The sequence below is a fragment of the Elephantulus edwardii genome, unplaced genomic scaffold (genome assembly GCF_000299155.1).
Source record: "Elephantulus edwardii isolate Elephantulus edwardi_28Jun2011 unplaced genomic scaffold, EleEdw1.0 scaffold00038, whole genome shotgun sequence".
Taxonomy (NCBI): Eukaryota; Metazoa; Chordata; class Mammalia; order Macroscelidea; family Macroscelididae; genus Elephantulus; species Elephantulus edwardii.
The window spans coordinates 6,817,116-6,840,749 of NW_006399788.1; the positions used below are offsets into that span (position 1 = coordinate 6,817,116).

At 48.2% G+C, this 23,634-nt stretch overlaps 2 protein-coding genes across 2 annotated transcripts in view; both read left to right on the forward strand.

Moving 5' to 3' along the window:
* The first annotated feature begins 5,916 nt into the window (after nt 1–5,916).
* Nucleotides 5,917–16,006, forward strand: LOC102874542 (chromosome unknown open reading frame, human C8orf58). The gene is made up of 9 exons (XM_006884904.1): nt 5,917–5,956; nt 7,683–8,158; nt 8,543–8,683; nt 8,800–8,911; nt 9,015–9,127; nt 9,344–9,444; nt 9,920–10,016; nt 15,358–15,542; nt 15,601–16,006. The coding sequence occupies exons 1-9, from the start codon at nt 5,917–5,919 to the stop codon at nt 16,004–16,006; spliced, it is 1,671 nt and encodes a 556-aa protein (XP_006884966.1).
* The window catches only part of CCAR2 (cell cycle and apoptosis regulator 2), a 22,351-nt gene continuing 14,174 nt past the window's right edge, over nt 15,458–23,634 (forward strand). Inside the window, exons 1-8 of the mRNA XM_006884835.1 lie at nt 15,458–15,542; nt 16,341–16,435; nt 16,695–16,786; nt 17,216–17,307; nt 17,542–17,656; nt 17,831–17,960; nt 18,145–18,241; nt 22,437–22,556. Of these exons, the coding sequence (XP_006884897.1) occupies nt 16,378–16,435; nt 16,695–16,786; nt 17,216–17,307; nt 17,542–17,656; nt 17,831–17,960; nt 18,145–18,241; nt 22,437–22,556 (704 nt within the window). The 5' untranslated portion in view covers nt 15,458–15,542; nt 16,341–16,377. The remainder of the gene's footprint in view (nt 15,543–16,340; nt 16,436–16,694; nt 16,787–17,215; nt 17,308–17,541; nt 17,657–17,830; nt 17,961–18,144; nt 18,242–22,436; nt 22,557–23,634) is intronic.

Consider the following 23,634-nt stretch of genomic DNA (forward strand, 5'->3'; position numbering starts at 1 on the left):
TCAGCTGACCTTTCCCTGGGCCTCCTAGGTTGTACATGGCGGCAGAGTCTGTAATGACAGTAAATTTTCATCTTCTCCCTTGGAGCCAATGGGTAGTTTCAAACCACAAGGCATGGTCCTTGGGTTGGCCTCACAACTCCCTATGGGTCAGGCCACCAGAGCGAGGAAAAATAATCACCCGGAATAACCCTGGGCAGGCCTTGGCCAGGAAGGGAAGACCAGGGTCTGAGACAGCCCCAGGGACTCAGGAGTGTGCCCACCTCCCACCCCTGTCCTGGGAGACACTTGTTTGGCGTCATCAAGCCAACGTCTCACAGGTGCTCTTGCCTTTTATCTGAAGCTTGCCTCATCCTGTGCCATCCTTTCATTCCTACCTGTGTCCTGGGGATGCTTCAGCAGGAGAGGGAAGGAGAAGGGTTGCCTGCCAGGCTCAGGAGTTTCTGATTAACCCACCACCCGAGGAGGAGCCCTGGTGGCCTAGCGAGTAAGGAGTAGTGCTGGCTCCGAGGGAGAAAGACGGCAGTCCCCTCCCGTGGTGCAGTTTACAGCCTCTGAAAACCCGATGGAGGGTCCGGTATGAGCCGATGGCGGGTAGCGACAGTGTAGTCCTCATCCCAGGGCACGTTTCGGAAGGGCCGGTGGGTACTGCAGGCTCCGGAGCCTCTCAGGCCAGGCGGTGGGCGGAGCCACAGCTTTGTTTTCACCGAGATCAAAGCCGCACAGGAAGGTGCCTGTGGCTGATCTCTGACGGCAGCAGTTTACTATCTGGCTCTTTTCAGAAGGAATCTTGGCGGAGACTTTGCTTGTGTTGCCTCCTCAGGCACCTGTTGATATAATTTACACCTTGATATAATTGTCTCACCTTTTGCCTGGATGGCTGCCTGAAAAGAGGCCTTTATTTTTATAGAAAAGATCAAGGCTGTCTCTCCGTGGCCCAGGCAGCAGCCGTCTGCTCAGGATGGGTCGACCCTCCCTGGCGCCATCTAGTGTTGAGTGGAGCGCATGGCGGGGAAGAGAGCTCACCAGGGGGGAATTCATGCAGGCAACGCACACACTTGCGCTCTGTTGTCCAGTCAACTTCAACTTATAGCGACCCCATAAACAACGAATCTGAACCGTGTCCTACCCTGTGCCAGTCCGCAGTGTACCTGCTTCGCTGGAGAGTGTAGGCAAGTGGACTGTGATCAAGCTGGCATGCATGAACTAATGTGTAGCAGTGAGTGCTGGGAACTAGAGTGAAACACACAGAACACCCCAGGAATTCAGTTCAGGGGCCCCTGTGTGGGAGGACTGGGCTAGAACAGGTGGAGAATGTGGGTCAGTGGTCATGAGCATCAGGGAGGGAACAAGTCGCATGTTTAGTGTCAGAGCTGAGGGGATCTTGATGTGAAGTTGGAAAGGGAGATGGAACCAAATTGTAGTGCAACCTCGAAGGCCAAAAAAGTGGTGCACTCTTCAGCTTGAGATCCTGGGAAGACTGAACATTTCAGAGCAGAGCAGTGGCTGGTTGAAAGGATGGTTTGGGTGATTAATATGACCAGATAGATGTCTGCGTATAGCAAACCACGGGTCTGGCTGCAATGCAGGAAGAGGAAGTCAGGGAGCAGGTAGGAGTGGGGGCACTTGTTCAGTGAGCATGCCAGTGAGTTCTGAACACCTTTCAAGGGCAGAATGGCTTCTGAGTGGCGTCGAGGAGGGCCCTCTTCTTTAGTTATGGTGGCTCCATCTGTTCTCATCTCACCCACCCCTCTGACCGCAGACACGGGGTGGGGAGGGTGGGAAAGACTGCCCATCTTGGCAGACCTGAGCTTAGGCGTGAAATTCATTGGAAGATAAGAGTTATTAGTAGCGATGTCAGCAGAAGTTTGAAGTAATTTTTTCTTTTATCCCTGCCCTCAATTGTATGTCAAGTCAGCTGTCAACACCCAGCACCCACCCTGCTGACCCCACACATACATATGTGGGACAAGTGACAGTCCTTTTGTGCTGTGGCAATGTGTCTGGCCCAGTGTTCACTTTCTGTACTTGTGGGGAATAAGAGATGATGACAGATTGGTTAGAAGTGGCTAGAGAGGGCATCTCATCGAAGTCCCTTACATTGTTTTAGTAGTGGATTACTAACCAGAGGATTAATGGTGTGAACCCACACTGAGGTGTCTTGGAAGGAAACCTGAAAATCTACTGAAAACCTTGTGGAGTCCTACTCTGACTGACACACTGGTTGGCATGAATTGGATTCCCTTGACAGCAACTAATTCACTTTCCATTTCGAGATGGGACAGAGACTTCCCCAAAGTTATGGAGCTGGATAACAATGGTGGCTTGTATTTTAGAGCACTTTTGAAATGCCAGGGTCATTTGAGGCATTTTAATTCATTTAAGCCTCACAACTCTGAGGTAAATATTGTTCCCATTCTTGCTTTAAAGATGAAGTAACTAAGGTACAGAAATGTGGTGTTAACTCGTCCAAGGGTACCTAAGCTAGTATGAAGAAAAACTGGGAACTGAATCCAGGAGCCTGCCTCTGGTGGGTCAAGTAGGTGCACTAGCCCCTCTGTCCACTTCTGGAAACAGTGCTGGCTACAGCAGGTGGTCCTGTGGCCCCACCCAGCTTGGCAAGAGCTGCTTATGGGGTCTCAGCTTTGCCCTTCCTCCCAAAGGGCTTGCTTGGCGCCGGCCTCGCAGGAAATGCACTTCCTGGAGCTGGGACTTCCCCCACGGAAGCTGTAAAGCAGCTGGGCATCCCTGGCCTGGGCCTTCGATGTGACTCAGCCAGGCCACTGGGTCCCACGAATCCCAAGTGGTTGCTCCTCACCACATGGGCAGGGAGGGCGTGGCTGGGCTGCCCCTCCTTTCCTGCAAGCTTGGCTCAAAAGGAAATGATTCCTATCTCTGGGTGGCACACACGGTTCAGTGCTCCGCTACAGACCACAAGTCTGGCGGCTTGAATTCACCCAGAGGTGAGTCAGAAGAAAAGTTTGGCAATCTGTTTTTTTAGAAAACCCAGCTAGTGAATAACTTACGGCACACAGTTCTACTCTGGCCACATGGGTCACGGTCAGTTGAAATCGACCAGCCAATTACTGGTTTTTAGGCTGGTAAAGGGGAGACTGCAGGTGCCATAGAGCCTTCTGGACAGTGCAGAGCTGCCTGTTTCGCAGCTGTCACACTGGAATCAACTCCCATCTGACCCTTTCTCACAGGCAGAGAGGGTATCTGGATTTGGCCCTCTTTACCCAGCCAAAAATATTAAGCCAGGTGGAAAACAAAAGAAAAAGAAAAATCCCCTAGTTTCATTATAAGTTTCAGGAAGCTCGGGTGGCCTAACAGTAAGAAGCTGCACTGCGATCCCAAAGGCACAAGGTTCAAATCTACCAGCTGCTCCAAAGGAGACTGAAGTGCAATCTCCTTCAGGGAGATTTGTTGTTATTGTTGTTGCGTACCATCAAGTCAGAACTGACTCATTGCCGACCCTCCAGCTGGTTTTCAGAGGCAGTTAATCACATGGGAGGAGATTACTTATCCTACAGTCAGTGAGATTTAGTCCCCCCTGAAACCAACTAGGGGGCCAGCTATGAGTCTGCTCCAATTTAGTGGCACTCAACCACTGTTATGCTCAATGAATTCAGGCATAAGCCCTGCCTTTGCTGGGGTGGGGGTGAGGGGCCCAGAGCCTCCTGGATAGTGAGGGGCTGCCTGCTTCACTGCTGCCAACTTGAAACTGACTCATAGTAAATTCAACAGGAAGAGGCTACCCATCTTTCTGAGGAACGGCTGGTGAGTTTGAACCACCACAGACACACACACAGAGCTTTTGGGTTATCAGCTCCACTCACTACAGACTCCTCTACCAGCGTAGCAGGCAGCTAACGGGAGGCAGGCGCTGAGGCTTCCCACATTGGCTCCCCATGCTGATGCACAGCCACTCTGGACTCGGCTCTGCTCACCCACCAGTGTGGGGGCCATGACCCAGAGGGGAGTGTGTGCAGAGTGGGGGTGGAGTACGGGTTCTTTTGAGCCACACACAAAGCCTTGTGCTGAGACACTGCATTCCTGCTGGCTGGGCTTCCTGTTTCCAGATGCATTCCTGCCCCAGAGTCACCACAGAGACTGCTTGGAATCTGGCCTCACATTCTCCAAATTCAGGGTGGATCTGGCTCCCTCTCTTTGCCTCCCACCCTTTCACTTTGGGTGAAGGAGGCCTCCTTTGCTTCCACCTGGAGAGGGCTGGGCTAAGGCCTGGCGTGGTTTGTGGATTGAGTGCAACATACTCTGTTGGATCATGAAGATAGTTCCTGCATTCTCCGGACAGGCCCAGCATTCTGTTTCCCATACTGTATCTGGAAAGAAAGGACAAGAAGTTCTGACCAGGAGCACAGGGAAGCGGGGGAGGGAGGACTGGCCATCAACCCAGCGAGGGGCCTGGGCCTGAAATTCAAGGTCTTAAGGATGTTCTGTAATGGACTAACTGGTTCTCATTCCACCTACAGAAGCCTTGGCTATGGGCCTCTGTTTCCCTAGCTTCCCTGTCAATTCAAATCTGATAGCTTGTGGCTCCTTGATGATACTTCTTGCATCCCTGGTACAAACGGCTAACTGAAAGGTTGGAGATTCAGAGTCCACCCAAGCAGACCTCAGAAGAAAGGTGCGGTAATTCATTTCTGAAAGCCGAGGACTGAAAACCCGGTGGAATATAACCCTCCTCTAAAATACAGGGGATGAAGGGAGCTGTGGAGGACTAATGGCAAGAAGCTACGCTGTAATCCCAAAGACAAGCGGTTCGAATCTCCCAGATACTCCGCTGAAGAAGGAGAGGCAATATCCTCCTGTGCCAGTCAGATCTGATTCGACTATGCACAACAAGAGCTGGCAAGAAGGGGTCTTTAACCTCCTAAACAACCCGCTCTGTCTTCTCTGAGGCTCAAGTGTGAGTTAGCACGTCCTCCAGCTGCTTCTCGGCCCCCTGCGGATTTGAGTTCTGCTGGGATAGGTCACTTGTGTGGTCAGGTCTGTAGGCGGTCTCTCCTTCCTGAGAGCCCCACTGGTCGCCGGTCTCGAGTTCGGGCTGGAAAGTAGGAACGGGCAGGCCCCACGTTCAGGTCCCTCTGGAAGAAGCGCCATTAGGGTATCCGTGAGGTGAAGGCCTGAGGCGTGTAAGGGGTTCAGCTCCAGCCCAAAACCTTCTTTTCTTTGGAGACTACAACCTCTCGCTCTGCAGTTGTGAAGAATTCCGCCCCTCTCCGCCAACTGACTCATTCCAAAAGCATATTTGGTGGAAATGACAGGAATCATCTCTTTACCCACAAGGTTGAGGAACTTGCCCCAAGTCATACAGCTGGGAGCGCTGGGTGGCCGTGCCCTGGTCAGCGCTCTTGCCACTTGGGCCAGCAAGTGGGGCTCCATTTCCTCCCAGGCTTCCCCCGTCCCCCTGCTCCGATCCATTTCAGCGGCAGGAAGACAACCCTGGCGTGTGAACTGGGGGGCGGGGAGACTTCACGCCTAGAGAGGGGCAGCGTCCACAGCCGGGACAGGCTCCTTGGTTGGGGAACCCGAGCGCAAGCGAGAGCGCGAAGGTACCCCGGTCAGGGGACCACAGATGGGTTATTATTTTCATTCCACTCAGGAAGCGGGTGACAGTCCACCCTTCCGAGGTCCCGGGCCCGCGCTCCCTCCCTGCCGGCGTTCACGGACCCGTCCCCCGGCCCGCAGCGCGCCCCCGCCTGGCCGCGCTCCTCCCCGCCCCCTCCCCCGCTCCCTCCAGGCCCTGCCCCTCGCCAGGCTGGGAGGGCCCGGGCCGCGCCCTGGAGGGTCGAGGCTGAGGAGCTAATCCGACGTCGGCGGGGAGACGCGGTCCGGAGGCGCGGGGTCCGGCTGCAGGGGCCGCGGCCCGGCCGCCTCGGGGCGGGGAGCCGGGCAATGCTGGGCCGGCGGCGCGTCTTCACGGTGGAGCCGCGCAGCAGCCCGGGTGAGTGGCGCGCGCCCCGGAGCCAGCCGGGGTCGGGTCTGGGCTTTAGGGTGCTGCGGGAGGGGTCGCAGCACTCGCCGACCTGCTAGTTTGCCCTCGTCCCCTGGGGACTCCCCTTTCCCAGAGCCAATTCCCGCGCCCTCTGTAGGGCGCGCACCTGGGAGGTTCCTTTCGGCCCTCCATGCCTCGGACGCGGGGAGGCGCCCTACCTCTCTCTATTTGAGAGGCCGAGAGATTAATTCTGGGACACCATGCACGTTGGAGACCCTCTCGTTATAGGCGTTAGGACACCATGCACGTTGGAGACCCTCTCGTTATAGGCGTTAACCAGCCACCACTGCCACCCCACTTCCTCCTTCTAACTCCCCATCTGGATCCTTCCCTGTGCCCCTTTGGAAGGCTAAGACCTCCTGTCCTCTCCTCCAGTCTGAAGCTCAGAAAGCCCAAGGGTGGCAGACCCCTTTCCAAAGAAAGCAGCCTCAAATCCCTGCAGGGGTGTTTCCTGACTGACTTCCTTGACCAGAAAAGCCCAGGTTTGAATCTCATCTCTCTCAGCTGACTCTATAGAAGGGCCCGACATGAGGATGACAATAAAAAGGCATTTCCCCTTCTAACTGCCATTCTTTCTTCTACTTAATTTTTTTTTCTAGGCCAAGTTTTGCCTTGATTTTTACGTCATTACATTCTTTTAAACTGTCCACAAAGTCTTCACTATTTCTCACTCCCAAGAATGAAAGCCCCCAAATAGTTGTTAAGTGTGGTAGATGAATCATAGCGACCCTATGAACAAAAGACCTGAACACTTGTATAACTTTGGTCGTTTCTCCATGTTCATAGAGTTTCCGGAGGCAAGCCATTTCGGAAGGGGATGCTACTCCTGCTTTCAAGCTTGTTTTAATTGGGAAGCTCCACCAAACACTGTCCACCATGGGTAACCATTATCATGTTTGACACATCAGTGTCACAGTGTTTAGCATTACAGCAACCATGAGGTACCTCTGTACAGCAGATGGACAGAACATCGCTATACCACTTAGAAGAATGACCAAAAACAATTAAAACCATCCTGAGGGTCGCAGATTAAAATCACCCACCTTTGGCTTGCTAGTATCAATTTCTGTCCACTAGGCCAACTGAGAGCTCTATGTTGTTGCTGTTGTTAAGTGCCATCGGGTAGTAGCTGTTATTTTTATCACCCTGCATCCTCCTTTCAAACATGTCCATTTCCTACCCTCAAGTTCGAGAAGAGACTGGATCTTGCATTGTGAAAAAGGCAGTTTGGGTCCTCAGCTCCCCGCCTCCCACTTTCTTTCCTCCCAGGGCCTGGGGCAGGGTCATCCATAGCCCCCTCTCACATGGTGAGCAGCAGAAGAGTCCACACTTCCCCGTTATGATTTAAAGTTTTAGCCTGATCCTCATTGGGGAGCATTAGGGCTCCTGGGAAGAAAGGGCTCACCTCCTTCAAAGGAAGTATGTCGGCTGAAGGAGCATTGCCTCCCAAACAATCCAAATGACTGGTTAGTTGTTAATGGTTGCTGTAGAGGGAATCTCATCTCCTTGGCAGAGTAAAGAGACACTTTGGCGGGGCTGTGACGAGCCAGGCTCCTCCCTTCACTGCATACCTGGGACACGCCCCCTGGGGGAATGCAGACAGCTGCTAGGAATGCTGCAGGTGTTGTGATTGGGGTGCCTAGCCTGATACCCACTCTCCTTGCAGATAGAGCTGGGGAGGATTTGGCATGCGGGTGTGTAGTGCCTGGAGTCACCAGCACCTACAGACGGATCCAGGACGCTGCTGATTGCTGCTCACCGGCGCCCTGGGATGGAGATGGCCCGCTGAGAGGTCCTGGGAGGCAGGTGCCACTTCTGAAGCTGGCCTCCCGGGACTCAGGAGTGGAGATGGCAGTTGAGGATAGCTCTCTGGCCATCTCACCAGGCATTTCTCAAGACTCTCTGGACTTTGAGCCTGTGGGAAGCCCTGAGCCCCCTCCCCTTGCCGCCATGGAGCCCCCAGCTCAGCGAGGCAGGCTCCTGGCCAGCCGTAAGCTGGAACAGGTGCTGGAGCGGTCCCGCAGGCTCCAGACCTCATCTGCCAGCTTGCCAAGGCGGTGCCGCCCAAGCAAGTCCGATTGTGAAGATGTGCCCTCCTTTGAAGCAGGGGGACAGGCCACAGAGGCAGAAACTGGCCTAGAGGTAGGTTTGGGTGGATGAAGCTGAGGTGGTGCATGCCATTCTTAGGCTAGGCGAGCAGACAGTCCTTTCAGGCCGGTGGGGACCCCCCACCCCACCTTGCTTATTATCTCTGGAGCTCTCTCGGGGTGGGGCATTCCTCCCTGTAATTGAGCTTCTTGCCTCACCCCACTCCCAGCTGTGAGTAGCTGCCTCTACAGAGGAGGGGGTAGGTTTGGGCTGGCATCCGGCCTGGTCCAGCACTGGGGAAGCCGGTGAGACATATGTGTTCCCCCTTTGCCTGCCCACTCTGCCCCCATCTGTGCGATAAGCAGGCTGGTTGCTGAGTGTGGGGGGGTGTGGTCTGGAGGAATTTGGGGGCCTTCCTTACCTCATTGTGGTTCATAGGTGAGGGCCTTGGAGCCTGAAGTCTGGACCAGCCTCCCAGGGCAGGGTCTTCGCTACCTGGAACACTTGTGCCTCGTACTGGAACAGATGGTGAGGCTCCAGCAGCTCTATCTACAGGTGCAGACCCAGAGGCCCGCCTGGGTGAGTGAGCCACAGGACAAAAGGCAGAAGAGGGGTGTGACCCCTGGCCAACTGGTTCCCTCTGAATAGCCTCAACCTTCTAGTTATTCTGACTGCCCCATCCTTCTTGTGTGCAGGACCCTGAGGAGAGGGAGGAGTCCGCCCTGGCTCCTTCACCTTTACCCTCACATGCTGCAGGCCATGAGATACAGGTGCCATGGGACCCGCAAGGCCAGACACAGGACGCAGGTGAGGGGTGGCTGTATGTCTCTTCAAGGATCCCCCCAGCATACCTTCCTGGTAAGGTCCATTCATGGTCTGAGCCTTGGGCTACTTGATTCTCTTTCTGAAGGGGTGAAAGCAGCTTCATCCCCTAAAATGGAGGTGCCCAGTGTCAACCCCCCCAGACTACAAGAGGCCCTGGCAGAGGCAACTCACACCTCTCCATCATCCCAGGGACACAAGGTAGGTGATACATGTGTGGAGGGCAGAGGCAGGTTGGGGGGGGGGGAATAGGGATGGGAATGTGTGGACACCCTAAGTCCAGAAACTTTGGGAAGCTGGTGGCACTCCTCTCTGGAGCAGGTGGCTTGTCCTGTGGGGAGAGCTGTTTCTAGGAGCTCAGTGGAGGGTTTGCATGTGGGTGAGGGCACATTGGTGACCCCCTTGTCCTCTGCTCAGCTGGATCTCTCCCACTGGGACAAGGTCAAGGTCCTGCTCAACAGGATTCGATGGAGAAGCTCCAGACTCCCGGAGCCCCCAGCATCTCCCAGAGGCCCCAAGTGAGTGTTGTGGCCCAGCTAAGTTTAGAACTGAGGGGTAGAGACTGATGAAGCAGGGTGCTGGCAGGACTTGTTTTTGTCCTTAGGAACGCGGAGAGACAGTCTTGGAGGGGATGCTGGGAGAGAAGCTCTGCAGTGGTTAAAGCATTTTGCTTACAGATAAGAAGGGTGGGGACTAAGAGGGAAGGCACTTTCCCAAGGTCACAGGAGAGGGCCAAGCCCTCTCCTCCTGGGGATTTGGGAGGGAAAGGGCAACTTGGTGTACCAACAAATGATTTTTTTTTTCCCCAACAAATGATTTGAAGAGGGTGAAGTTCACCCTTTGTAGGGAGTTAAATGCTAGTTAATTCTTCATTGGGAAGGGACTCATTTTCTGAGGCTCACTAAGGCAGATAAGTCGAGCTCTATTGATTTTGGGGACCATTGCAACCTTTGTGTTCTCCTAGCTTCATGCTTGCTTTTTCGCTTTCCACAGGATTGAGTCAAGAGACCTCTCTGAGAGACCTCGCACCCACCGGAAGACCTTTATGCCATCGATGGTGGTAAAGAAAGGACGAGGGAAAAACCTTTCTGTCTGCTGAGACATCCTGGTGCAGGGACAGCCTCCTGGACAGAGGGGTGTTCAGTCTTCCTCACCCTTTGCCCTGTTGCTGCTTTTCGTCACTGCCAGGGAAAGCTGCTGACACTTCCACTTCTCTTGAAGGCAAAGGTGGGTGGAGTCTGTCTCCTCTAAGCAGCCTGGCAAAGGGGCCCCAGTTCCCTGGGAGGCCCTCAAATGTGGCAGCTCTGAGGCTTTTCCCTGTTTGCCAGAAATCCCTGGGCTTTTACCATGTGAACTTATTTATCAAGCGTCCACGGGGCATGTTTGACCTAGCCATCTGACTAGGCCTAGTGTACTGCAGATGTGTATTTTTGCATACTTTTATATCTATGTTTGTAAGACTGTCATTGTGAACTGATGGGATCCAGCCATCTCTGGAATTGCTCCACTCTCCCAAAACTAGACTTCTGCACTGGTGGCCTAGTGGCAAGAAGCTGTGCTGAGACCCTAAAGGCATGTGGTTTGAATCCAAGAGCTGCTCTGCGGAAGAAGGCGAGGCAGTCTCTTCCCATGTGATTACCTGCCTCTGAGAACTCTCTGGAGGGTCTGCTATGGGTCGGTTCTGACTGGATGGCTCACGACACCACCACCATCAGTGGAAGGATGGAACTGACCTTCATTCCTCAGCTGGAAGTTACTGATCTGGATTCCTATTTTCCTCAAACCTGCGTTGCCATCTAGAGACTGTGCTGCTGTTGCTGCCTCAGTGTCGGGTCCTGTCCCTGGTCTGAGCCCCTGAAAATCACACCAGGACTAAGACTGCTCAGTGAAAGCTTGTCTGGTGTGGACACAGAGAACAGGAAAACACCTTCAGGGTCAATTCTCTGCTGCTGTGTTCCTTACTAGCTTTATCACTGCAGAACTGAAACCAGAAGCCCATGCTGGTTCATTTCTGGACCTTGAGAAAGTCCCTTAACTTTTATGAGCCGCAGCTTCCCACTTAATCTCTCAAATGGGTTAATGATGCCTGCCTTATCTACCTCACAAGGCTTATGATGTTTCTAAAGTGAAATGAAAATGTCTTAAAGTGCTTTTCAAACTGTTAAATGAACAGGAAAGGGGAGGTATTGGGATTGGAGGGAGAGTGATATAGGAAGAGGAGATTTTAAAGGAGGGCTGGGATTGTTAGTGGATTTAAAAGTAGCAAGGCTCCTTGCACATAATCTCACTTAGGTTTTTCAGGTTTTGTTTCTGAGAAGTAGAGAACTCTGGTGGCCTCGCCCGTGGGAGAGGTTGCACCTCTCTGGTGGTTCAAATCCATCTACTCTTCAGGATAAAGACGGGCAGTCTCCATCGATACAGTTCAGCGTCAGAACCCGCTGGTGGATCAGCTGTGTGTTGGTTGTGACTTGATGGGAATAAACAGGCATCTGAGAAGCATGGCGCTCATTCCTTAGCTGCCACGATGGCCTTTTGCTTTGGTTCTTTGGAAACCATTGGAGAGATTTCTTCCTTAGACCCCAAGGAAGTACCTTTGCACTAGTCCAGCATGACTGACATTTACTGGGGAAGCTGAAATAACTTGACGATTTAGTATTTTTCTATCTGGCCCTGTCTGTGGTGGTTATGCATCTTGCAGGGATTTGTCAATAGTCTATGCAGATGAAGTGACTTTGGTCCACTAAGTGTCTGGCCAGTTTGTAGCCAGTGCCACAGATTTTAGGAAGAAGCAGAAAAGCCAACGAAGAGGAGATGAGGAAACTAAAGAGAGCTGTACTTTTGGCCAAGGGCTGTAACACAAGAAAGTGAAAGAAAGACCCAGACGGGGGTCCTGTGGCAGGGCCAGTGTTTTCAGGCCTGTATGCTGGTAGTGATGGAGAAACCTTCTAGGAATGCAGCTCAGAAAGCTGAAAAAAGCTGCCACAATGTGAATTGGTTTGGTTAGCAGCAGAGCTGAGTGAGAGGCCTGGACAGCGGAGTGGACCTGCCTGTGTGAGAGGCTGAGAAGAGCAATTGTCTTTCACTCCTGGAAGAGGAGATATGCTCTCCACTTTGGGGAAGCTTTTGGCTTTTACCTGTGTGGTAGGAAGTGGGGAAAAGCAGCAATTGCTGCAGTTACTAAAAGTCAAGACAGGTAGTCTATTCTGGCATGCTGTAGAAAAGGGAAAAGAAAGTGGGAGAGTCAGCTGGCAGCAAGCCACCTAATCCCGACTCCAGCAGGCTACTTTGGTGTTGGTTGTTTGTTGTTGTTGTTGTTTTTGTTGTTTTGTTTTTTAAGAATCAACACCTTTAATATATGTGCTAAAATGGGAGGGAGGAGATCTATTTGCCTTTCTGTGCCTTGATTTTCTCAGCTAGAACTCCAGGTCCTTGCCATCTAGCCTGAAGCCATCTGTGCTGCCACACTGGCCTGGCCTGGAAGTGATACATGCAAGTTGGCTTGTGGAACTAGAAGGCTACATTTTACAGAAATATTTTATACAAGTTAAAATGGAACTATTGAAATTCCATTTACACTCAGGTTTATAAAAGGGGTTATAGTTACACATTTGGTTTATTTCTTTTTAGATGAGAGACCTTTTTGATAATAGAAACATCATATCCTAAGTAAAGAAGAGAATGTTCAGGATATTCACATAACAGAAAAGGGGAAATACACACTAGGTGTTACTGAAGGGGAAGAGAACCAGGTGAAACCATTTGGTCCAGGTTTGTGGAGCCTAGGAATAAATGAAGCAAACCATAAACATTGTTCTTAGGGGCTACTTTGCTTTTAAGATGTTACTGCTATATGTGCATAATAAAGGAGCTTTGTTAGCAAGATAGGTGAAAGTCAGAATCCACAGGATGGAGTTTTTGCAAATTGGCTATATGAATTGGCCATGGGATTTCAGAATCAATGAGCTCAGTGTTCAAGAGGTATTTCTGCCAGGCTTATGCATGACTGCTTTATACTTAAATACTACATACACCTACATACTGATCCTGAGCTGTATCTTGTTACTTCCTTAATAAACTACTGAACTCTATGTGTCTTGACTTCTGTGTGGCTATTGCAGTTAACTGTTGAACCCAGCAGAGATGCAGCACATACCATGGGGAGGGTGGTGACGGAACTGGTACAAAAGTTGAAGAGTGGAGGTATGTGTAATCCCCACTTTACAGATAGCAGCCTTGCACTGATGGTAATTCTTTCTTACTGAATACTAGAGACTGTTACACCTGCTTACTCTACTGAAGGCACCCTGGTGGTATTGTGTTTAATGTGCGGTGCTGCTAAACAAAAGGGTGGCAGTTTGAATCCACCAACTACTCCCCAGGGTAAAGGTGGACAGCCTCAGAAACCCAGAGGAGGTCATTATGAGTGCCACTCCACTGAGTGGCAGTATGTTTGCAGTTTTCCTCCTCAGTTGTTTTGAGGACTTAAAAAAAATGTCCACAAGAGCTCTTAAGGGTCTGACCAAATACTGTTCTTGTGAGCTATCACCAAGTCAGTCCCTGACTCAGGGGGATCTCCTGCATAACAGGAGACAACCCTGCCACCTGATTCTGTGCCATCCCTATAATCGATTGGGGGCCAGACTGCTGAGATCTTTAGGATTTCGTTTGCTGATTTTCAGGAGTGGATCGCCATACCTTTCTTCCCAGTCAGCCTTACCTGGGATGCTCTGTTGGAACTGCTCAGCATCATGCCGACATACAGATGAGTGGTAGGTGCGTTAGGTGCAATGGCCTGGGCACAGGTGTGCTGCAGGGAAGATGAGATTTATACTTCTAAACCACCATTGCCTAACCTAAGTAATCTTGGTATGTGCCATTGACTCCACTGTGGCTCATAGCGATCCTGTGAACAGCAGAGCTCAATCTTGTCCTATCCTATGCTACCCTCACCATCTTCAACACACTTGAGCCCCTTGTAACCATTACTGTCAACCCATCTTGTGGGTCTTCCTCTCTTAACTGGACCCTCCACCTTTCAAAGCATCATGTCCTGAATATCTTATCAGGGCCTATATCTTTTTTTTTTTAATTAAATTTTATTAGTTTTAATGAACATTTACAGAGATTTTGGGTTTTCATTCATTCATTGTTGCACTGAGGGCCTATATCTTTGTGAATGGAAAAAGACTAAAAGCTCAGAGTACTGCAGATACTTGGAAGATGGGGAAAAGGGTGTGTGTGTGTGTGTGTGTGTATGTGTGTAAGGGCTGGGTTAAAGGTGACTTATTGGAATTTGAGACATACACTAGAGTGGAGTAGGGAGTGCCACTGGGCAGTTTCTATTAACCCACTATACAGTGTAACGTCCTTTTTAAGGAAAAATGGACCTCCAAAGGCTTAAACAAAGAGGGTAAGGAGTACACGTCTTTGTTGGTCAAGTTCATAAAGGTATCACATTAGGCATGGTATGCCATGTTGTATGTGTCATCAAGTCCCCTGCTACTCATATGCGTAATGTATGTGACCCTATGCACAACAGCCCTGAACCCTGCCTTATCTTTGAGTCAGTATCACTGTCTCTGACACACCTACCCCCATTACCCTAGTTACTGTGTCCTTGGTTACGGTGCTAATCTACCTCATCCAGGGTATTCCTTTCTTGTGTGCTGTCACTCCACCCTTACAAGCATGATGTCCCTCCTCCAAATATTGGTCCCTCCTAGCCATATGCCCAAAGTATGTCATACAGAGCTTCAAAATCCTTGCCTCCAAGGAACAACTTGGTTTCACTTTCTCCAGGACAGGCTTGCTTGTTCTCTTGGCAGTCCATGTCATGTTCAGTACTCTTCTTGAGCACCGCAACTCAAAGGCATCGGTTTTTCTTCTGTCATCCTTAGTCACTGTCCAGCTCTCTGATGCATAGCGAGTAATTTCAGAGACCATACCACAAATATGACAGGTGGCTAACTGAAACAGTTGGGCAATAGAGGGCTAGAGAAAGTGTTTCTGCTAATGTGTCGCTGCTATGAAAGTCTATTCATATTGAAAGTGGTGTGTGTGGAGTCACAATTTAGAGATTGCCCCGGGGCACTGGAATTGCAGATGCAATTTAGGGATTGCTCCAGGAGCTCATTATCCTTGCTGTGGAGGAATAGCTTTTAGCAATGGCCACTGATCTGACGTCCTTCTTCTCCAGTCAGGAATAATAAGTTCTCTTGCTGCTCAAGTGCTGAGGTCTTCCAGAATCAATTGGGGATGGAGGGTGGTGGTGGGGGCCGCCGCATGTTTGAGAGCCCAGCGGTCTTTTTCAGTAGGAACTAATGCTTTGAAGTCTTTTTTCTAATGGGAAACTTGAGCGGGCGCACTACCGCGGCGACGCCTCTTAGCGCGCTTCGTACCGGGAAAGGCGCACTTCCGCTTCGCAATTGCAGGATGGCAAGCCAGAGTGGGGGAAGGGAGAAGTCAGCCGAGACGGGGGGAGGGACCATATCCGGGAGAGTGGCAGCTTCCGACCAGTGGTCGCGCTTCCGGAGAGGCGCTTCCGGCGGCGGCAGCAGCAGCGATTGTGGTGGTTCCGGGTGTCTTTGTCCCCCGGTGTCGCGGCCCTGGCCCGCAGGTGGGTTGAGGGTTCTTCTGCTCTCCCCTCTGCCTCTTCGCCTCTCCCTTGGCCACAGGGCCGAGGGAGCTGAGCAGCGAAGATGCAGTGGTCGCCGAAGAGGCCGAGTTCACCTGCTGTCTGCAAGTCCCGTCTCCCTAGCAACGGCCTCGGCCCTGGGGGCGGGCGGGAGGAGGAGAAGCCGCGCGCCCGCGTCCTCTCGCCGTGGCCTCGCCGTTGCCGGGTCTCGGAGACCCGGCGCCTCGGCTGCTGAGGCGGGAGTGGAGGGCCGGGCAGCGCGGGAGCGGGAGGACGGGCGCGCAGCGGGCTTCGCGGTCGGCCGACCGGAGCGCTGCCCTCCCGCCAGCTGGGCCGGGGACGCCAGCCGGCCTTCCAGGGCCCACGTCGTCTCCTCCCCGACACCAGCCGCCTCCATTTTTCGAAGCCTCGCCGTGGAGTATTGGCGGATGTTTTTGAATGAATGAATGTCCCTGGGGCTGGACCTAGCTCTCCCGCTCCCCCTCCGGGGTGGCGTGTCATAGTGAGAGAGGCGCCCGACCCGGGTTTGAATCCCGTTTTTGGCACTCACTGCCTGTGTAGTCCACGGCGAGCCTTAGTCTCTGTTAGCTTCAGGTTCCTGGTCTGTGAAATAGCATGACAGCATCACCCACCACTAGGTTCTTGTGCGGGCAGTTTCCTTCTCGTTATTCTTTCTCAGTACCCCACATGCCTAGTTGTTTAAGGCTCTTCGGTTTTCTGGGATAGAAGGAAATTTTCCACGTAAGCTGATTGATAACTTTCCCCCCCCTCTGATTGAAGGTTTTCCCCAAGATACTGAAAAAGGACAGCCTTCCTAATGTCCCAGTTTAAGCGCCAGCGGATCAGTCCCCTTCCCGGTGGCCGCAACTTCTCAGGTGATCATCTTTATCTCTACCTGATGTCATGTTGGGAAGTATGTGCTTTGGATTTATGCCTTTTGGGTTCTAACGGGAGAGTGATTTGTTACTGATGCTTTTGGTAAGGAAAATAGGTGATCACAGTTGCAAGTGAGCTCCAGTAGAATCGTTCATTGGAGGAGCTAGTGTGCTCTTCAGGTTACCATCTCCTCAGATTCTGTGTAGTGCCTAAAGTGGTAGGTACAGTGGCTGAAATTTGGGGTCTCTGTCCCCATAGGCGCAGCATCGACATCTCTCCTGGGTCCTCCTCCTGGTTTGCTCACTCCCCCTGTTGCCACAGACCTGTCCCAAAATGCCAGGCACCTTCAGGTAGGTTGGTGTGTCCTTTCCAGTAAGTCACAACTTGAAACTGCCAGCGTGCAAGGATGCTGATGCTTTTTTCATTTCTTATATCCACAATGTTTGGTCATCATTTCTGATTCTTTTTCTGGTAATGGGCCAGTTTGGGGGTGCCCAGACATCCTTTAGATTGTGAATCTTTAATTCCTAGGGAAATCTTCAGAGTGCTTCATCGAATTAAAGAACTGAGTATTTTAGTATCTTGTGACCCAAGAGTCAGCTTGGGGTTTTTTTTTTTTCCATGCCATAGGTGGATTATGATCATTATATAATATGCCTTTCATTGGGAATGTTGACACTGTACTCTGAGTTGGGTGGTAGATAGAGAAGATAAGAAGATAAGAGAATGTGTAATTGTCCAAGTTAGTCTCTCTTTCTTTAAGCTGTTCTCTTTTACAGGGTGGGGAGAAGCAGCGGGTATTCACTGGCATTGTTACCAGCTTGCACGACTACTTTGGGGTAGTGGATGAAGAAGTCTTTTTTCAGCTAAGGTAGGCTTGAGGCTGGTCCCTTGTAAGGAGAGCTGCTTGGGTTCTGTCACCATGCTGGTGGGGGCACTTTTAAAGCTGCTGCTTTGCTGTTTTTAAGTAAGATGTGAGAAAGCTTTGCTGTTTTTAAGTAAGATTTGAGAAATCTCAATGGGCTAGGTAGGGCTCATAGGGAGCAGTTAGGGTGGCTTGACCAGGATCTCACCTGACTGGGCCTCCTGCTTTGTGTGCTGGCAGTGTGGTGAAGGGCCGGCTGCCCCAGCTGGGTGAAAAGGTGCTGGTGAAGGCTGCATACAACCCAGGCCAGACAGTGCCCTGGAATGCTGTCAAGGTGCAAACACTCTCCAACCAGGTAGGTATTCATCTCTCTTTGGCATGTGCATTAAAGGGGAGGGAAGGAAGCACTTGGGACCTGAAAGTCTGGCTAAGAACATGCTTTTGTGGAGAAGGTGGGACTGCATCTTTTCAAGGTAGTGAGCACATCAATTTTGGGATTCCCCTGAATTTCCTGGCTACTGTCCTGCAGCCTCTGCTGAAGTCACCAGCACCTCCTCTTCTGCATGTGGCAGCCTTGGGTCAGAAGCAAGGGATCCTGGGAGCTCAGCCTCAGTTGATCTTCCAGCCACACCGAATTCCCCCACTCTTTCCTCAGAAGCGTGAGTACCAGTGACATGAATGTTTGTGAGTCTGGCTTTATAGGGTGGATCCTGGACGATTCGACATGTAATTTACCAGGTTGCCGCTATCATAACAGAAGTGGGTACCGTATTGGAAAAAAGGAAGAGGGAAACTGGAAAGGTGTGTAGAGTTTTTAAGTCACTGGCCATTTCTTCTCTGCAGCCCTGAGTCTTTTCCAAACATCCCACACACTTCATCTGAGCCACCTGAACAGATTTCCTGCTCGAGGTCCTCATGGACGATTGGATCAGGGCAGAAGGTAAGTGATTCAGGCAGGAAAAATGTTTTATTTGCTATCCTTTGACACTAAGATTATCTATCCCCAGCTGGACCCAAGTTGCTTTGTCTTACAGTTAATTGGTAGACACATTGTAATGCATAACAAATACTAGAACTCTATACACTCACGTGGCAAGTAGAGATTTAGTTCATCTTTGAAAATGTCATTTTTAGGTGCATTTTAATAAAAAATTTCCCTTTTATGTCTCTTCAAGAGCAGTACCAAGAATCAGAATACCCAGAAAATAATGTTATCAAAAAAAGGGCAGTTGTAGCATATATTTTAATTCACTGTTTAATATATATATCTATATTCATTTAAACGCATATACAAGGGGGAGTGGTAGAATGTGTGTATTGTAGTTACCCAGATATTCAAGTCCCATGCCTGAACTGGTAGGCTCTGCTCTGGACCATGTGTAGACTAAGCATGGTCGATTTAGGACTTCAGGGTGTTCCTCGGGTATCTTGTATAGTCAGTGACTGTTGGGACTAACAGAAGTGTGTTATCTGTTTTCTCTGGTTCATATGCTCTGTGTTATTCTGTGGTGCTGTCTCACAGGTTATTTTTGATCCCTAAGACTTAAACTCTAATATAAGACTTGCTCTAGTTTGTCATCTTAACTCTTCTTTTAAAAAATTTTAAATCTATACAAAATAAAGTTATGAATTCCCATGTATCTATCATCTTTATCAATAGTTATTAACATCATTCACATCCTAGTCCACACATTCCTTGCTCTCTACTTATAAAAAATACTGTTTATAAAGACTTGATGGCACAAAACATCAGTAGCATTTAAATTGAAATGCACATGCCTTTACTAGACAATTTTGACAGAATTCTTATGCACCCCTCACCCTGTAAAGATAGAACATTTCCATCACTCCAGAAAATTTCCTCATGTCACAGTTCTTTTATGAATATACAATCTCCGGAAAGGGAGAGGCAGCCCTTACCCTAGGTGCTACTCGATTATTGAAGGCTGAAAGTGCAAACTCGTGTGAACACGTAAATGAGCACAGAGGAACTCAGAAGTTTCGGCAACAGTGATGTAGTCTGAATAGCTGAAGTTAGGATTTGCTCCTTTGAGTTTGGTCCTTGTGAATTCTAGCTAAAGGGGAAGCTTTGATTGACTAAGATTGTTTTCTACAATGTGTCCCCTGCTCGAAACAAACACTTTATTATATGCTCAAGTCACTGGTAAATCTCGAATACACCAACATCTTCCTTAGGCATCTTCTGGTCTTTAATTTCCAAGGGCTTCTCACCTCTCAAGGAGCTCAGCTGCTAACCCAGAAGTTGTCAGATTGGACCCATCAGCCACTCGGTGGGATAAAGATGCCCAGCCTAGAAACCCTACAGGCAGATCCACTATCTTACAGGGTCATGGTGGGTTGGAATCGACTTGATGGCAGTGGCCTGGCTTTTTTTGGTTTCTCATCTTTCTTTCTGAGTTTATTAAAGGGCTTCATTACAAAATGACAGCAAGTAATATATAGTCTGTGTGGAAATCATGTAGTTTAGTTGGAAATCAGTGACCACTGGTTACTTTCTGCTTTCTGTTTGTATTACTTTGGCTGTAACCCTGAACATCATAACTTCTAGAGAAAAGAAATACTACGAACAGGAAGTATCAGACTGAGAAAATTTGTAGGAAAAGGAAGAGTAAGAATTAGGTTTCTCAAGTGGGAAACAACTTTATAAAGAAATCATCTCATTAGCATTTGACTAGAAACCAGGTTTTATTGTAAATACCAGGCTTTCGGATGTAGGGGGTGACGTTTTCATAGGATTGCTTAGGACAAACAGCTGAGGCATTCTGACTGGTATATATATTTAGCTTGTCTGCTGCAGGTACCGACGGGTCTTCCATTGGTACTTTTCTTTATAACCTGCTTCTCATAACTTTTAGTAATAAGAGAAAACTATAGCTGTTGAATTGTAAGATTCAGTGGAATATTGACCTTGATTAGAGATTTACTGTACTTATTGCACTGTTCTTGTTAGTCACTGGATGAGTGACATGGAATCATTAGAATGACTGGAATAGTTGTTATGTTAGAACATAGAAGCATTGACATCCCAGAAAGGCAAGAGAAATAGCCAGCTTCAATAGGGGGATGTTATTAAACAGGGAATTACCCTGTTAGGTATAAAAGGGAAAAGACTGTGTTAAATATAATTAAAGAAGTTTACTCCAGGGCCTGAAGAGTAGAAAAATGAACCTGGCAGGTATGAAAAGAAAGAATTAAAGCCTGGTAAATGTAGTCAGTCATCTCAGGTTACCCAGGCATGGAGAGGAGAATTGACAGTTGATTTTGTTTCTCTTATGAGACATAGGAATTTTCCTTTATCCCTCTTAGATTTTGTAATGGTCTACAGGGTTTTTTTCTCCTCTACTATTTTTATTTACTGTATTTACAACATGCTACTACTATACTAATTAATTTATTACAAAAATACAAAGTAGTATGTTCATCTTGTTGTTGTAGTTATGTGCTGTCGGGTCACCTGTGACCCTATACAAACAGCCCTAAACCCTGCTCTATCTTCTGCCAATCTTCCTTGTCTCTGACACACCTACCCCTGTTACCCCAGCCACTGAATCAGTCCATCTTATACTGTCCCTCCACCCTCTCAACATGATGTGCCTCTCCAAGTACTGTCTTGCAACATGTCCATCTTTAGAATCCTCTCCAAGGAGATCCTGGTCTCACCCTCTCGTGGACCTACCAGTCCATGATATAGTCAGTATTCTTCTCCAGCACCACAGCACAAAGGCATTAATTCTTCCGTCATCCCTATTCGTTGTCCAGCTTTCTGATGTATAGCAAGTAATTGCAAAGACTATGGCCTGGATCAGGTGTACCTTAGTCTCCAAACTGACATCGTTGCTCTTCAGTACTTTGGAGAGTTCTCTGATAGCTGACTTTCCCAGTACAATTTGTCTTAATTTCCTGGCTGCTGGTACCAAGAGTGTTGATTTTGGAGCCAAACAAACTAAAGCTGTCAACAATCTCAGTCTCTTCACTATCTATTATGATGTTGCCTATTGACCCAATAGTGAGAATCTTTGTTTTCTTGATGTTGAGTTTCAGTCCATATTGAAGGCTGCAATCTTTGACCTTCCGCAGCAAGCACTTCAAAACCTCCTCAGTTTCAGCAAGCAGGGGTGTGTCATCTGCATAATGCAGATTGTTGATGAATCTGCCTCCAATCTTGAGGCCACATTTCTCCTCATATACTTGTCTATAAACTTAAAATTCATTAAAAGTATATAAGATGGAAAAACTAACTTCCTTTCATAGGTAATCATTACTAATATGTAGGTGTTCATAAAGTTTGGATACTGTCATTTCTTTTTTTCCCTGTGTTGTCCTCTTATACACATGCAAACCTTTTAAAGTATTAGCATTCCCATTTTTTAGTATTCTTCATAAATATTCCCATGTTGTAGCATAAGCCTTTTCAATTGTTTTAATGACTGCATACTGAATTTTTTTCGTATAGAAACAGATGTTGCTGGATATTTATATAGTTTTCTTACTGTCAGCTTTTGGTACTTGGCAAAAGCTGACAGTAGAACTCTTTCTACTCTTTGACTCTTTCTACTTTATATACTTCCCCTTTTACTTACTTAACTGGGAAAAATGAGCAAGAATAGGTTACTGAATTAAAGAGTTTGAGTATTGTTAGGATTTTAATGTGTACTGCTAATAGTTTGCTACTTAGAACTCTCTTATAGTTAAATGCACATAGAACCCTTAGCATAATATACTATGTGCCTCTTACTTGCCACTAAAAATTTTTTTAAATCACATTTTTCCCATCAAAACAGTTAATTTTAGAAAGTTCAGAAAAGTAGTCCAAGTTTATAGAGATAACTCTTATTAACATTTTCTTTCCTTTAAAAAAGTTATTTGCGTAGTTGGGGCCATACTGTTTTTAGTGTTGTATACTATATTTTTGCTTTACTACATTACTATGTTTCCATACTTTTAAATACCCATCATAATGTCTTAAATCTTAGCATATGGTTAGCTTGGCTTCTATAACCTTTTCTTTAATTTTAGAGATTCAGGTTGTTTATAGTTCTTTTTTTTAATACTATATATTTGAATAAATATGTAAAGTGTGATTTCTTACTTTTGGGTAATGGATCAACCTCCAGTGATGACTATGACTCCAAGAAGCGCAAACAGCGTGCTGGTGCAGAGCCTTGGGGTGCTAAGAAACCAAGGCATGACTTGCCTCCTTACCGGGTCCATCTTACTCCCTATACTGTGGACAGGTGAGTGTTAAGAATGAGGGGGATGCATCTTGGAAATGGTAACAGTTTTTGGTATAGATGAAATACATTCTATTTAAGTGTGCCTGCATATTCTTGTCTTTTTAAAATGTACAAATGGAAACTTCTTGTATATATTGTTTGATACTTTTTTCACTTCTTGGAATTTACTCTTGTTGTTAGGTGTGGTTGAGTCCAGTATAACTCATAACAGACCCTATTAACAAAAGATCTGACCCAGTCCTATCTTGTACCATCCTTATACTTCCTGACGCACAGGAGCCCATTGCAGCAGTCACTGTGTCAGTCACCTGCTTGAGGGTCTTCTTCTTTACCGAGCCTCTTAACATTTATTAAGGGAACTCTGGTGGCTAGTCTAGAGGGGGTTTGCTGCTGACCCAAAGGTCAAGCCTCTGGTGGCACCTTTCTCTAAATGTAATTCACATTACATCCTCAGAAGCCCACTGGAGGGTCACATATGAGTTGGTTCTGACTCGATGGCAGTGAGAGAATTTTTTTTCTATTTATTTTTTATGAGTGTAAGTTTACAAATCGTATTAAGTGTTTCAGTTATTAGTGCATTTTATTTTCTGACAGTATATACAATTTTTAAATTTATAACAATGTATATTGTCTCTTCTTTTACCCAACTTATTTTTTACTTCCCTCTTTCTCCTTTCTCATCTGTTAATTTTAGCCTCCATGCATGATTGATTCTGTAAGCCTTTCCTTAGCTTTTTTAAAGTATCAACTATGAGCAAAATCTTTTATTTAGCTAACATTTACAGAAAGGAAGAGTTTTCATTTATTCATTGATACACATTTTTCTTTCTTCCCATCCTCCAGTTCATCTTGTACCATATGTCTTGTTCCAGATTGTCCATTGTCATACATCTAATGTCTAAGCAGCCATTCCTTTTAGATAGTCTTTCCCTTCCCCTATCCTAGTGTGTTCATTATCTATCCCATCTCTTGTTTTCCCCTTCCTTCTTGTTGTTGTTATGGGCTATCGAGTCACTTGTGAATCATAGCAACCCTATGTACAACATCCCTAAACTCTGCTCTGTCCTGTGCCAATCGC

Coding starts and splice junctions, on each gene's coding strand:
- LOC102874542 (XM_006884904.1), top strand. CDS start 5,917: ATGCTGGGCCGGCGGCGCGTCTTCACGGTGGAGCCGCGCA. Junction 5,957..7,682: donor CTTCACGGTGGAGCCGCGCA/GCAGCCCGGGTG, acceptor CTCTCCTTGCAG/ATAGAGCTGGGGAGGATTTG. Junction 8,684..8,799: donor AGACCCAGAGGCCCGCCTGG/GTGAGTGAGCCA, acceptor TCTTGTGTGCAG/GACCCTGAGGAGAGGGAGGA.